General features: G+C 38.1%; 1 protein-coding gene across 1 annotated transcript in view; it reads right to left on the reverse strand.

Annotated features, from left to right (window-relative positions):
- The window catches only part of TMTC1 (transmembrane O-mannosyltransferase targeting cadherins 1), a 234,329-nt gene that overhangs the window by 95,680 nt on the left and 122,291 nt on the right, over positions 1-16,358 (reverse strand). The window contains exon 8 of the mRNA XM_081058527.1: positions 8,093-8,282. Coding sequence (XP_080914653.1) covers positions 8,093-8,282 — 190 coding nt within the window. The remainder of the gene's footprint in view (positions 1-8,092; positions 8,283-16,358) is intronic.

A 16,358-nucleotide genomic window follows, 5' to 3' on the forward strand; every position in this document is an offset into this window, starting at 1 on the left:
GTTGCATTTCTGGTGTCTATTTTGCTCAAATACTAACCATTGAGTGGGATGGAGAAATCCAGAAATGACAGCAAGTTTTAAGTACAAAAACAACAAAAGACAGTGGTTCCTTTCTTATATGCTGCCTAGTGTTGCTAAACTTTCAAATACCTTTAAAGATGTCTATGATATTTTATAGTTTGGAGTTTTAGGTGATAATTTCCATGTTCATTTGTAAATAAGTCAGTGATAGTTGCCACTATTTTTTTTTCTTGATAAACATTCATTTTTTAACTAACAGAGAAGTTTTATGTTAGGATTCTGCCCTTCTGTTACATTTGAATGTACCTACTTCCATTATTCCAAAATATGCTACAACATTACAAATTTGAAAATATGTTACTATCATTACTTCTTAGGTCAAGAATATTTAACATCTGTTACTTAGGATGGGGAATAAAAAGAGGATTGGGGTGCGGGGGAGCAGGATTAATCTTCAGGAGCATTGCAAACATTTTTGATCATGTAAAGCATGATTATGTATTAAAATATATGGAATCAAAAAAGGCAGTCAACTGAATTATGTTGTTTCAAGTCTAGTTTTTCCTATACAATGAAAACAGGAACGCTTATTGTGCTTCTGGCTTTAAGCTGTGCGAATGTCATGACGATGGTGATGATGACGATGACAGCAAAGACTGTGGACAGCTGACAGGTCTCAGTGCTTCCCACACGCTGGCCGCTATGCTGAGTGTCCTATGGGACTCGCCCTGGTCAGCCTCCCAGCGACCCTACGCTGTGAGCAGGAGCAAGGCTGAAGGAGGTGACCTCACAGCGGGTCAGAGGCAGAACCTGGCCTCAGACTAAGCTCAGGGCTCGTCACACCCCTCTACAGCCTCCCCTCCTCCCAGCCCCAGGACTCTTGATCTGGGGGTGCTCCTCCACGTGCACCCCTGGGCTGCCTCTAACACAGACGGGGCTGGCCCTGACTTGAGGTTTGTGCTTGTGTATTTAGAGAGGACAGCCATGTGAAATTAAGGGGACAGAACCTAAGCCACAATTTGTATCCATACAGCAAACCAATGACATCAATGTATGTGGCAAAAAGGCAATCACCATGAATCCTTTAATATGTTCCTTTTTACACGGCGGTGCAAATCCAATGTCTCTGTTTTCCAACACTGCCTCTGATAAAGCGGTCAGCTCATTTCAAAACTATCAGCAGAAAAACTCTCAGCCTTAGAGCATGCCTGAAGGGCCAAAGTTGACTACAGCTACTAACTGAAAAACTGTGACCCAAGCAGCAGGACATTATCACTACTGGGAAAGAGGTGGCGGGTGGGGAAGCCAGCAGAGTGCAGTGAGAAGAGTCTTGGTCTGTGGTCTGGCCAGCTCTGAAACAGAGAAACATCACAGACAATGGCACTCGTGGTCATGCACAGGTGAACGTCAGGATATCATTAGGACTGCTTCCATCAGTAACTGCAGTGGTTCCAAAGTAGGACAAACTGGGTCGGTTGTAAATGGGCTTGAAAAATTGGATCTATAATACTAGGTTGGTGCAAAATTAATTGCGGTTTAAAAAGTTAAAAATAATTGCAAAAACCACAATTACTTTTGCACCAAGCTGATAGTATGAGGAGGATTTTCATGAATTGAAGTTAGAAAAAGGATGGAGTACATGAAGTGTGCAGAGAATGAGAACTGAAAAACGAAATATAGGCCAGAAAGAAAAAAACAAAACAAAACAAAACAAAAACCACCTTGGCACAGAGCCATTCACCATTAAAGACAATCTTTATTCCTCAAGTTCAATTTTATTTTACCACTTGGTATATTAAAACAACATGCTTGTTTTACCAGGTTTTATAATGGCTATTCTGGAATTTAAAAGTTATTCCATAGTAATCAGGATGCCACCATAATAATGTAACCTAATATTTGGCTAAACAAAATGCACAATAATTTCCAGAAATCTGAAAGCATGTTCAGTTCAACTGTATGGGTCTGTGGTAATTCAGTGTTCTATACTAGGGGTCAGCTAATTTATGCTACAATGGCAAAGCTGAAGAGTTGTCAGAGACTATATGACCATCAAAGCCCTCCAAAAAAGAAGAAGAGAGAGAAGAGGAAGGAGAAGGAGGAGAGGCAGAGGCAGAGATAGAAGCTTTCCTATCTCTTGGACTATCCCACTGTACTGTATTTACCCGCATAAACTATTCCAAGACCTTTTTGGAATGAGGTAAGAAAGCCTATGACCAAATAATCACTTTCCAGTAGTGGCTCTTATTTTAATCTTACCTCCTTGTTGAGATGTGTGGGGGTTTTAATGCAGGAGATCGACAGCTGACAATCTCTGTTTGTCCACCAAATAGCTGTCCTTTTATTCAGTATGTTGATGGGGTTATGATTTGGACTAGATGGAAGTAAATCAAGGCAAGGCTGGGACAAGAATGAAGGGAGAATCCTGGATGAAGGCATCTCCCCTGTGAGGAGATGCATTGGTTCCACCCCATCCGACCTCTCTACTTCCACCAGGTTTGTCACTGGTGGTCAACTCCAGTGCGCAGGCTGCAGAGTTGTCCCCATGCAGACCTGAGAATTTGACTAGTTTCTCCAGGGCCCAGCGATGTGGCCTATGATTTGTATTGGTTTCAAGGGTATGAGGTGGAAGACAGTGAATAGATAGAGTGGGACAAAATCGTGACTTCCCCTAAAAATAAATAAATAAATAAATAAATAAATAAATAAATGAATGAATGAATGAATGAATGAATGAATGAATGAATAGAAAAACAGTGACCCTGAAAGACCCATATTTGGGTAAGGGCACCTCCCCTGACATTCATTCTCAAAAGACATCTCATTGTTGAGGTCAGTATTAGGAAAGTTACCATTAACTGCCCTCCTTTCCCCTCGAGTTTTACTTTCAAAAGTATGCCACAAGATTATAAAAGCCATAAAAATGCCTTTTTACATTCACTGTGTGAATGTAATAGAGAATCAATAACAAATAAATTAATTCTTCTATATAATTTAGTGGTTTTTTCCTATGTAATGCAGGAAAATCACATTAGAAGACATGGGAGAAAGGTAATTATAAAGAGTAGGACTGATTGTATTGACTCCTCTAAACAATCCTAATTAGACTGGCCACTTCCCTGTCTGACATACAGTCTCTGTAAGAGTCATAAAGAAAAATCTGAGAGCATCTTCAGCCTATGGTGCTCCAGGTATAAAAACATTCCGTATTCCTAGAAGAGAATGGAGTAATCAGACTTCATAGCTTCAATACTATTTATCTCTACTGTACATACATTCCAACAGAGATTATCCTCATCACAAAGAGGAAGAAAAAATTAATTCACTTTAAAATCCATGGGTAAAAAGAATTCGATCCAATAACGAATTTCTAGATTGTTCTCTACATTATACATTACTGTGTTTCCCGGAAGATAAGACCTAGCCAGACAATCAGCTCTAATGCATCTTGGATGGATTAGATAAGACCCGGACTTATAATAAAATAAGACCAGATCTTACATTAATTTTTGCTCCAAAAGACACACTAGAGCTGATTGTCCGGCTAGGTCTTATTCTCGGGGAAACACAGTATACGCTCAGATATATTCTTAGTGAATAAAGGGTATGACCAGAAGGAGGAGATGAAGTGGAGGCACACAAAAATAAGACAAAAAAATAAGACAAATTCTACGTTTCCATTCTCAAGGATGCCAAGTGAGCTCTTCTATGATAAATAATAAACTACTCTTTGAGGTCTTAAATTTCTTTTGCCATGAAAGCAGAACAAACCAGAATTAATCTGAATTAATCCTGCAGCAATTTCTAGAGAAAGAAAACTCTTAGATGCTGTGTCCTAGTTCTCCCACTCAGTCGTGGACGAGAGCTTGACAAAAGTCAAACATCTACTCTTTGAGTTGCTTACGTCCAGGGATACTCCAACTGGACGCGTAATACAAGTGGCCTGGAAGAGGCTGCAGTGTGTAATGGCATCTAACTTAACTTACTTCTGTAGAGAAAGAATTTGTTTTTGTTTTCAGTAAGTGTGAAAAAATATAAGAACAAATGTTCAAAGGAGGCCTGTGGTACGGAGGGTAGGATTGAGTGGGGTTGGGGCTGGGAAATAACACACCTGCTTATGACGTGTTAATTTGTCGCTTTGTAAAGTCACTTATTAAAATAGTAATTAAAGAGTCACATAAGGGTAAACAATTGTAGCAGGGTAGATGAGGAGCCCCTCCTCCGGAGCTCTGGTTGATAACATGGAAGGACGACAGAAGAAGATTTTGGTAAATTGGAGAAGAAACAAAGACTGCGAGTATATATGACCATATCATGCCTTCCAAAACATATAATTAATATTAGCAAAAGAAAGATTTGTATGTCTTATAGATCCTTATTGACTCTAAGCTGCCCCTATCCTTCAATCCCCACCTCCTACCCTCTACCAACACATAGAGAAGCATCTAAGTTCTTTAAAGACCCTGAATTCTTTCTCCAGGCTCTTTCCCTTCCATGACCTGGTCTTATCAATAAGAAAACCATACAAAACCACCTGAGTGCCAACATAACCATAGGCCGAGTAGAAGAATCCTAGCAGGAGAGGGAAAGTAGGCGGAGGTTTAAAAGATCAAGGCTTAATCCTCTCTCTGTCTCTCTCTCTCTGTCTCTCTCTCTCTGTCTGTCTCTCTCTCTCTCTCTCTCTCTGTCTCCCTCCATTATCTTTTTGACATCATTTCTTTTGGCTCTACCCTTGGTCCACTCTGCTCCAAGCATGGTAGCTTCCCTGCTGTTCTGTGAACACTCCAGTACTTTCCTGATTCAGGGCTTTGAGACTTGCTTTCCTTCTACTTGAAGTGCTCGTCCCCCAATAGCCTTATGGCTCACTCCTTCACTGCCTTCATGTCTCTGTTCTAATGTCACTTCATTTGTGAGACCAGACGTCTTCAAAACCCTTTTAACACTTGGCATATAACAACATATTTTAAGTGTAAGCTCCACGCATACAAGACCTTCATTTTGTCACCGCTCTAATCCCAGCGACGAGTAGATGCTCAATCAGTATTAGGAGAATTAAAGAGGAAGAAGTAGTGAGGGTAAAGACAATATACTCTCCCCTGAATACAAACCAGGGTGGCTTTTATATGACTGAAAATCAATCAAAGGTGAAAACAAAAGAAATATTTCCATGATTCCCTGGACTCAATGTGTACGCTTGTTTATTCAATAGTTGTTGTTTTTTTCTTGGTAATGTAGTGTATGGCCTCACTATCTCAACATTTAAGGACATAGCCAGGGATTATAAAACAATTTCAATCCAATACTTCTCGAAGCAGTAACATATCATTTGGAAATATCCTAGATGGACAGAATTGTGTTTATTTTGCTGACATTATTACAAACCTTTCATCCATTATTCCTTTGTAGCACAGAAGATGTCTATAAAGCAGGCACTCTATTTTCATAAAAGTTTAATCCTACTTTTTATTGTCCTGGAGTCAGAGCCCTTAAGATCACGTCCTTTGTAACTATCATCACATAGAAAAAATAGGATTATCCCCACTTTGAGAGGTTACACTAGTCTGACTTTTAATACCTGATTCCTACCGTGTTTCCCCAAAAATAAGACCTAGCCAGACCATCAGCTCTAATGCGTCTTTTGGAGCAAAAATTAATATAAGACCCGGTCTTATTTTAATATAATAGGAGATCAGGTATAATATAATACAATATAATATAATATAATGCAATGTAATAGCAGGTATAATATAATAATATAATATAATATAATACAATACAATACAATACAATACAATACAATATAATATAATATAATATAATATAATATAATATAATAACATAATAAATAGTGGGTATAATATAATATATATAATATCGGATCTTATATAAGATCGGGTCTTATATAAATTTTTGCTCCAAAAGACGCATTAGAGGCGATGGTCCGGCTAGGTCTTATTTTCAGAGAAACACGGTATCTCCCATCTAGTGTAGAAATAGATCAAGGACAGGCCAAGCAATGAAAAAATAAGCTAGACACCAAACCCCTGTTTCCAAACTCTGAAAGAAGAAAATGTAGAAAGTGCAATGGCCTCCAAGTATTGCCAAAGGCTTTAGTTAATGTTTGCAAAGAATTCTCAGGATGAAAGCCACCACAGAAGAGCTAAATCTTACTATCACCATAGCTGGAATGCTTTGCTCATTTTATTTCATTCTAGTGGCTGTGATATCACTTTGTGATTTTAATTTGAATTTCTCTAAGGATTGATGATGCTGAGTATCTTTTTCATGTGTTATTAATCTTTGTATATTTTCTTTTGTAAAGTGTCTGAGTATTTTGCCCATTTCTGAAGAGTTATTTGTCTTATTATTGAGTTTTAAGAGATTTTTATCCCAGATACGAGCTCTTTGTAGATATATATTTTGCAAATATTTTCTTCTAATTTGTGGCTGGCCTCTGATTTAATTAACATTATCTTTTGATGAGCAACATTTTCAACTCTGATGATGTCTAATTTATCAACTTTTTTGTAGTTTGCACTTTATGTGTTACCTTTGCTTAACACAAATTCACAAAAAGTTTCTCTTAGCATTTTTGGTGTTACTTAATTCTTTTGTTTAGGACGATGACCCACTTAGAATTAATTTCTAAGTGTACAGTTTGCGATAAGGGTTAACATTCAGATATTTTCCTTACAGATATTCCACTATTTCAGTAGTTTTTTTTAAAGACCATCCTTTCCCCATTGAATTAGCTCAGTAACTTTGTCAAAAGTCAATTGATCATATAAAGGTGAGTTTAGATCCAGAATCTCGATTCTATTCCATTTTCTATCAACTATTTTCTCCCTGAGTTTGGGTCACAGTCTCCTGTTTCTTTATATGTCCAGTAATCTGATTAAAAACTTAGTATTGTATGTCATACATTGTGATGACTCTTTATTCTATTTTGTTCTTTTGAAATTTTCTGTTTTTTTCCGTTTCATTTATCTGATAAACTTGCCTGGACTCAAACTGAAAAACCTGTTTCTCTGTAGAGAGCTGAAATTTTTTCTCCTTTTTTTTTTTTTTTTTCCCTTTTACTTGGATCTCTGGGGGAATCTCTCTTCAGCCTGCATAGCTGTGTGATCAGCCAACGATTTCAACAGACGTTATACGCACAAGTCAAGTCAGTGGAACTTCTACACTCTGCCACCCAAACTGTGCATGGAATCAAGACTTCATGTAAATTTGCAGCAAATAAGCAAGTCTCCCCAAGTGTTCAGTTTTGTTGTGCTCCCTAGGGAGTACCATGTGCACACACGCTGTTTAGCAATCAGCCACAAATGTGTGGAGATCATTTGATCTCAGCCCTTCTAGTGCTTTCTGCTTCCAAAATCTCCCCCTTAAATTTCTAGCTGCTTTGATATCCTCCCAAACCAAACCAGCCACCTCTAGCTAGGAAACCTCTGGGTTTTTAACACCAGACAGGTGGGGGAATAGGGATGGGGATGGGAGTACCCTCAGGCAGGAAGCATCTCATACACTGCAGTAGCTGTTTTTCATAAGAAAACATTTTCAAGTTCTTTGATCATTTTTGAAATGGTTGCATGCAATGATTTTTCCAGTTTCATACCTTTTTTTTTTTGAAGTGAGACTCAGACCCAACTAACTGAGGCAGGCGTCATAGTGGAAATAGAATCTTAACCATATTTTAAGCACTTATGAATACATTATCATTATCCCATTTATCATTACATGAAATCAAACAAACTGCTTCAAGAATTAGCCAACCACAGCAGGAAAAAAATTTCTTGGTTGCAAACATTAAATTTCAGATCCAATTTCTATAGGGTTTTGGTAGAAACAGTAAAAGAAAATCATATAATTAAGGTGACCATGGTCTGTTAATCCCGCTAAGGTCTTTAAACTATACATTACCTACTAGGAAAATATGAAGTACATCAAGTTTTTTTTTAGACAAAAGCGTAGATTCAATTTAGACCCAGAGCCCCTGATGAGAAACAAAAAGCAATATTGAGTACAGAGTATCTCTCTTCAAAGGCAGAGTTCATTTTAATTTTAAGAAAATTACCTTGAAGGCTGCTAAACAATGAAGGCTCAGTAAGGTCATCACAACTGCCAGAAGGATGGTGGCTAAGTTCCGCATGTCCCATATGGTCTCTACCAGGGGAATACTGCCGACCTGCCAGTCATAGCACAGGGTGACAGGTGCAAGCAGAAGCCACACGTTGAAGGCCAGGAGGTAGGAATAGGTAAGGAATCTACAAAGAGAAGAAGAATCTCTGAAACATAACTCAAGGTTCATGACATTTCGTAAGCATTCATTCGCTCTGTTTGTATTCAATAGCATTTTTATACTGCCAACATTATCTTACAGAAAAAGACAAGGTAATATGGAACATCAGTCATTCCTTTACTCATTAACTTGATCATTTTGGAATATATCTAATAGGTTCTAGTCATTGTGGTATATGCTGGCCTTTCAACAAGAACAGTTTTCATGACATATACTTAAAAATTATCCTACAAATAAATGCACTATAATCCGAGATAAATGCTATGAAGGAAAAGTGTGATGAAAGTATGCTCCTGTGATAGAAATACTACATTGTTGGGTATGATTTCCTGGGTAAGATATATCTGAATTGTTCCTTTTTAATATTGCTCTGAATCCTGTAGTAGATATGAAAGTATTTATTCATTTTTATAACAGACTGATTAACATTTTATAGCAGATTTATCCATATTGAATTATTTCCAAAAAATCAAAATATCTGGGGTAGGGAGATAAAGTCTCTTATTCATAACTGAAGGGACTAGCCTTTAAGAGAAGGCAATTATAGCTAGTTGTCCTTGCTAATAGGAATAGCCTGCTGGTCCTAAGGAAGGAAAATGATGAAAATAAGGAAAATAATATCCTGTTTCCTGACTGTGTCTAGGCACTAAGGTAAAATGGAAAGCATTCTAACTGACCCTCTTCCTTTTGGAGTAGAAAAATTGAATTTATTAAAATTTGTTCAGTCAACACAAATTCATGACCCTGGAGAATTTCAGAACTCTCAGCACGTGACAAACTCCATCCAAACCTCTGCACTAGGAGATGACCAAACTCTAGCATGGCTGGCTCCCAGAAGCATAAGGCCATATCCTAGGATGACACCAGTTCCCACCACCGCCACCCCCCCTCTGCCCCCCACACTCCTCCACCCCCACCATTAAAATGCCTGGAGAAAGCTCATCCTTGCCTGGAGAATTTACCTTTTGTTCTACCTAATACCTGATGACAGTCCCCTGACCTCCCTTTCTTAGAGTGTTTACTTCATAGGGCTTACAATCGTGAATATGTATCTCTTACAACTCAGAAATGTCTTTCAAAAGGACCTGAGAGTCACTGCATTAAAATGTAATCACATAGGGGCTGTCTTCCAGTCTCTGTGGGAGGATAGAGTCCTAACTTCAAATACCGTCAACCAGCAGGCAGACTTAGCCAGCCTAATCACATTTACACTGACCAACCCTTTGTCATTTTTCACTTCTCTGACTCTGTTGAGCCCCAGCATAACCCCCTCTCTCATTCCTCTTTAAAAATGCCCAATCACCTCTGCTCAAATCAGAAGGGTGCTCAGCTCTTTCCCCTACTGTCAGCAGTTCCTGAATAAAATCAATTTTCACTGCTTTCACAATGTCCAGCTGTGTTTATCTTGGACATCCTATATGGGGTTAAACAGAATAATTAGATACACTCCTTGTCCTCAAGGAATGTACAAACCAACGGGGAAAATAAGATGTACAGAATTACAGAGGCAGAATGAGATGAGCACCATAAGAGTGCAGAATGTGATTTAAAAAATTCCTCACCCATTTGTCAGATTCTTTGGGAGGGATCCTTGGATTGGCAAAGAGGTTACATGAGAGAATTTGTAAGTTACCTTCCAGTATGATGAGTCAAATCACCTTGAATTCCTCTCAGCAAGTAGCTACTGGTTTGGAACATCCTTCCCAGACCTTCCCAACTGATCTCCTTCCCTTTCCTCCTAACCCTCCAAGTTTGGCAGGGGAAAACCATTAACAGTGATCAGGTGAGGCTCAGTGATGGGGATTATTCATTGTCCCAACTCTCAAACCAGAACAGAAAAATGGGTTGAAGGAGTGGAGATATTTCAATGGTGTTTCTCAACTCTCTGCTCTCTGTTGTTATTTTTAATAAAATGTTCATGTACCGGTAGTATAGTACCGTGTTTCTCCGAAAATAAGACTGGGTCTTATGCTAATTTTTGCTCCAAAAGACACATTAGGGCTTATGTTCAGGGGCTGTCATCCTGAAAAATCATGCTAGGGCTTATTTTCCAGAAAGGTCTTACTTTCAGGGAAATAGAGTACATACTGAAATTTTGATGAAATCCAAGCTTTGTTATTTAACAACACTGAAAACCAAAACAATTGCCATATCTCTTTTAGGCTTGGGCCGGAGGATTGCCTCAGGAGAATGCCAACCTGATTGGGTTACTTTGGCTGTCTTTTTCTCACAGAGCTTCTAAGCTGAAGCTACCAACTTTTTTCTTACATTTTTTTGTTTAAGCTCAGAAAGATTCTCTGTGACTTAGCTTTAAAGAAGAATGCTGAACCATCAAACTTAGCATTCTTCTGAAGATCACGCAGCTTTGTCTCTCAATTACACTCCAGGTCTTAAAAACTACTTTAAAAAAGAAGGTCTCTACTTCTTGATATAATAGTTATAAGCAATGATTACATATGGCTGCAAAAATTATTAGATGAAAAGCTGTAGGAGTACTTTATAATCGATGGATCAGGCTAAATCAGGTGCCTAGAACTTACTAATCAATGTTAATATTACAGAAAGGGAAACTAACAGTCAGATGTCCTCCTGATGGATATAGACACCACCACCTACGAAGGAGTCTTGTCAAAACTAACTAACTAACTAACTAAATAAATAAATAAATAAATAAATACATAAATAAACAAACTTGAATCTGCTCAAGCCCTTTATTACCAGTTTACACCAAACAGAAAACACTGGCACATGCTAAATGACACCACAGGGATGCAATGTGCAAAATCCAGGACGTTGCAAATCCCAAAGAACAAATGATGGCAGTTTCTTCAACAAATAATGGGGGGGGGGGGCGGGCGGGGAATGGAGGCAGGGAGGGAGGCAGAAAGAAAAAGGTACCTACGCATTAAAAGAGACTTAGAGACATAGCAAACAATGGGCAGATTTTGTTTAGATGCTAATTCAGACAAACAGCTATTAAAAATAACTACTTATGAGACAGAGAAAAATGGAAACACTGATTGAATATATCATACTAGAGGATCAATGTTAACTTTTAAAGTGTGATAATAGTATTATGGTTATATTTTTAACGGTCTTTGTCTTTTAGAAATATATTCTATAATATATGCAAATGAAATGAGATGATGTCTGGGATTTGCTTCAAAATGATGGACTGGAAGCAAAGGGGAAGAAGCGTGTGAGGATATGAATGAAACAAGATTGGCCATGAGTTGTGGAAACTGGATAATAAGCATGGAGAGGGTCTTTGTGTCATTATCTCTACTTTTGTACATATTTGATTCTGCATATAATAAAAATTTGTTTTAGTGGAAAATATTGGAAAAGGCAACAGCATTGCAATAGGAACAGTTTCTTACGTCTTGCTGCCTCTTGACCATGGAACAACAGCAAACACTATGCAGAAATTTTTATGTTAATGTTAAGTTTACATTTTATTCTTGCCAGGCAAGTTGTTCTCAGTTTCTCGTATTTTCTAGACTTGCTATACCATACTGACAAAAAGCAAATATAAAAAATCATATTTTTTAAGTTACAATCTCAATGTAATTATTGAAATATTTTTCTTAAAATGTTCATTGTGACTTTTAAAACAGACTGTAACCTAAATAGGTTAAAAAAGTAAAGTAAACCACAGACTGAAAGCAACTTCCCTTCCTATAACACTAGGAAGGTCAAGACTATTAACTTACCCCAATACTATTAATTTACCCCTTTTAATGCATATGAATTATCCACAGAAACCCAAAGATATCACCATCTTCTAGTGCATATGAATTCAGATTAATGTTGCTTAAAAACTACTTGAATACTGAAACAGAATTGGAAAAGTTTTGCAATTTAAACATAAAGAAGCCCCTTGGAATCACGCCAAAAGCTAATTGCGTTTTAGGGGGCTAGTCCAGCTAGCTGTAATCAGCAACTAAAGTGTTTCTTTTTAACTCATTGACTGTGAATTACATTTCAAACTCATCATCTTGTTTATTTCTGCTAAAATTTCAGAAATGAAATATGTTGAATATCTCTGCCCTGCTGGGTTCTCTTTTTTTTTTTTAAAGCAGGAACAAAACCAAAATGAATTATTTACTAATTTTCTACCATGAATTCTGCTAACAGGAGGGAAGCTTCTAGGATATCTTGTCAACAAAATGGAATATGCAGAAAGCCAGGAATTCAGCTTAAACAATTTAGTCATGTATTTTCATTGATAAACCAGGAAATACATGAAAGGGAAAGGAAAGAAGAGGCTGTGGGGGAATTGGCATGCATTAAATAGCACCTAATGAAAGCAGGTGGCTCTTTAAATCTTCATTCTTATCAAAAAAAAGAAAGAAAAGAAAAGAAAAGAAAAGAAAGAAAGAAAGAAAGAAAGAAAGAAAGAAAGAAAGAAAGAAAGAAAAAAAGAAAGAAAGAAAAGAGAAAAGAAAGAAAAGAGAAAAGAAAAAGAAAAGAAAAAGAAAAATTAGAGTGCTTTAAGTGTAAAAATATACAGAGATTGTGTCCTTTGCCTTTGAAAAAAATCTTTTTGGCTAAGAAATAAGGTAAGTCTAAAGTATTTCCTTGTCCTAGAAAGATGTCTATGATAGGTACATATGGAAAAAATCACATACTGCAAGCAGAACGACACAGCACTTGCTTGTTTTATAAACTGTTGCTGCTCAAAGGATCCTTCTTTTGCATTCACCAAAAGATGCTTCATTATTTCATAATATAGGACATTGGGTTGACTATACCCACATTACATCCTGTAGGGAAGGGCATTCGCTAAACTGTCAATATACCAGCCTTGATGTAAACCACCTTCGCCACCACAGTGGAGCACCCTACCCACTAGTTTCAGTGATCTGTCCTGCCCCTCCCTAGGCTGTCCCCTATTTTCAGCTCCTGAATTACCACTGATGCTTCAAAAGGGTTTTACTGTGGCTGAGCAGGAATGAAAAGCCCTTTCCAGGCATAACCTGCTTATATCACCACTAACATCTCCTGCCTTTCACCTTCCCCAGGACCAGCCAAAGAAAGCTACTTACTACACTACACTTCTCCACACATAGGAGAGCATCACTGGAATTCAGTAAATGTTGAATAATTGCTCTTTGCAGTTTTCCAGGTGCTGAAGGGTAATAAGATCTAGTTCCCTATCTTCCAAAAGGGCATTTTCATAGCATTGGTGATGAGAACACATACACTTATTATATGGTTGAGTAACAGTGAAATAGAAACATCAAATTTCAATGGAGTTCTAAGAAATGATAGACTAAGGAAAAATGAAGGATTAAAGGATGACATCCTAGAATCTATGCAGAATTTAAATAGGTGGAAAGATGGGAGAGGGAGATGGGGTGTTCAGGCAGGGCTACCAAATAAAAATGGCTTCAAATTGCAAATGAACATGACTTTCTCTGAGGACAGTGAATAATAGGGGTCATATGAGAGTACAGGATTTAAAATGTGTTATATAACATTTTTTTTACATGACTCCTACTAAAATGTCTAAAATGAAAAATACCACGTCAAATGTTGGTAAGGATGTGAAGAAACTGGAACTTTGAAACACTACTGTAAATTGATTAAACCACTTTGGAGAACTGTAGGCAGTTTCGTGAAGGCATAAGAAATGCATACTTCATGATCTAGCAGTCCTAATCAAAATAGCTCAATTAAAGGCAGGGTTATGTCTAAAAATTATCTTAAGACTCTGAAGACAGGAAAGTAAGAGCAAAACCAGGCTTCTTAGGAACCAAAACAAGAAAAGAAGGCAGCACCCTCTCTTTGGGCCACAGGCATTCTTCACAGCTGCCCTGCTTCTGTTAGAATTTGCTCCATCTCTTCTCTGCTCATGGACTTCTCATTCAGGATTTTCAGAACTGTGGCTGAAACAAGGCCATCAGCGTGGCTCCAGCCTCTCCCTTTCTCTTGTTTTCACACACCTGTCACTGCCAAATGCCTCACTCTCAGGTTTCAAATTCCTGAGAGCAAGCACCTCATTGGCTCAGCTCATCCTTCGGAATCAAATCTCACAGGTCACTGAACTGCAGTTGCTCTTGACCCTTCAGCTCCCAGCATGGGTGTCACTTCCTCTGACAAAGTCCCTGTCACAGCCCCCTCCCTGGACCGGGGGGTGTTCTCCTATGAGCTCCCCCAGTCCGGGGCTTACACACTGCCCTGTAACTGCTTCTTAATGTGCCTGTCTTCCCGCCGAAACAGAGGCTCCGTGGGGACAGGGTTGTGCCTTGCGTATAATTATTGCCCCAGCACTCAGCTCTTTACATGGGTGGGTTCTGTGCTTTTTAAGAGATGAACCTGATATTAAAGTCATGCCTACAAATCTGGAAATATTAGAATTTTATACTTTTATTATGGCTGAGGCAACCATATTATTTTCCTGCAGTCCTGTGAAAGACACCTGCTAGGTTTCTAGTTGTCCAGGCACGTAGCAGAAGGGTACAGACTAAAGACTGCTTTTGTGGAGCCCCTCTCAGCACCCAGTGCTGTTCCAGCTTGTGGCACACCATCACGTAGTGAGGAATGTATGAGTAAGGGCACTGCCCCTCACACGTCACAAAAGCATCGTTATAAAGCGAGGCCAGGCAATTTTTTTTCTTATTTTGCATTAAACTGCAATTAATATAGCTTAAATGAGAACTCTTGTTGCCATGAACTATAAAGTGAATCTGAAATCTCTCTGACCTTTTTAATGCACCATTAATACAGTTAACTTTTTTAACTGAGACTGCATCGTCAGAGTAGGAAAAATGAATTTCAACATTTAAGACTATCAGCAACAACTTCTTATCCACGTATCTTTACGAAAGCAAATAAACTCTTCTGCAAAATAAATGACTTGGTTCGTTTCTTATCTAAGGACTGTATCTCTCTGTAAAGTATTTAACATCTTTATTTCAAACCAGTATACTCTGTCTCATGGAGCACAGGTTTAGCTTCCATTGAAAAACCATGTACCGACTGTTTACAATGCATCAGGCACAGGTTTCCAGATTTCCATGCAAGAATCCTACCGAACTACATACTGCTATCCTAACGCACTACATCCAGTATCGTGAAAAACTCTTTAAACATGTGCAGCATTTTCTAGCTTACAAAATATTTGCGTATAAGGATAATCTGATTCCAACACAATCTCTATGAAATGGATGTTGCCCTCATTTTGCAGTAAGGAAAATAGCCTAAAGGACTCTGTCACTTGTTCAGTGTTCCCCACCACAATCCCATAGCAGAGCCTGCACACAGCACGCGGTTTTCTGGCTCCACATAGGATTTTCCACTGCCACTTTGTTATTAACGTAGAGAACTGAAAGGAAATCTGATGGAACAAACATTGATATTCTGTGGAGAAGAACCTGCCCGAAACCATGACTGCTTATTCCTTGAACAACCCAGATGAACCTGAGCTTTTATTTTAAAAAAAACAAACAACAACAACAACAAAACAACTTTAGCTTTTAGTTAAGGCAGTGCTGACATAAATTTAACATCAGTGTGTAATCTCCTATACAGCACAATAAACAGAGGATTGCATTGATTAAAATGTTTGTTAGAGTAGCACATAGCAAGAAATAGAATCCTGAAAGAAAAACACGGGCTTGGTATTTTATTCGTTATGAAAAGCAATTTTTGCCTTTCTGTTCTAATGTTAGCAAAAAATTAAAGACTTTCTTCTTTCATCGTTATCTGCTTCTCAGGGATTTACAATTGTAATAAGAACACAATATGTAGACTTAAAGAATTATATAGTTTTCTTCAACAAGTGATCCAGAGCAGCATTTTCTAAGAACTGGCCCTTAGGCCAGGGATATAATTTGCTCCCTCTGTAAGCTCCCTCTTCTGACTCCCGTCTCTTTCCTCTTCTTGTATTTCTCCCCCTCATTCCCAGGGGCCAAAGACAAATTAGATAAATTACTATTACATAGTGTCATTTCAGTTGGGGAAACTACACTCATCGACCTTGATAATCCCTTTCATCATTTTCTGCTTTTCTATGAACGGAATAGAAAATACATAA

The sequence above is a fragment of the Rhinolophus hipposideros genome, assembly GCF_964194185.1.
Source record: "Rhinolophus hipposideros genome assembly, chromosome: 9".
NCBI classification, from domain to species: domain Eukaryota; kingdom Metazoa; phylum Chordata; class Mammalia; order Chiroptera; family Rhinolophidae; genus Rhinolophus; species Rhinolophus hipposideros.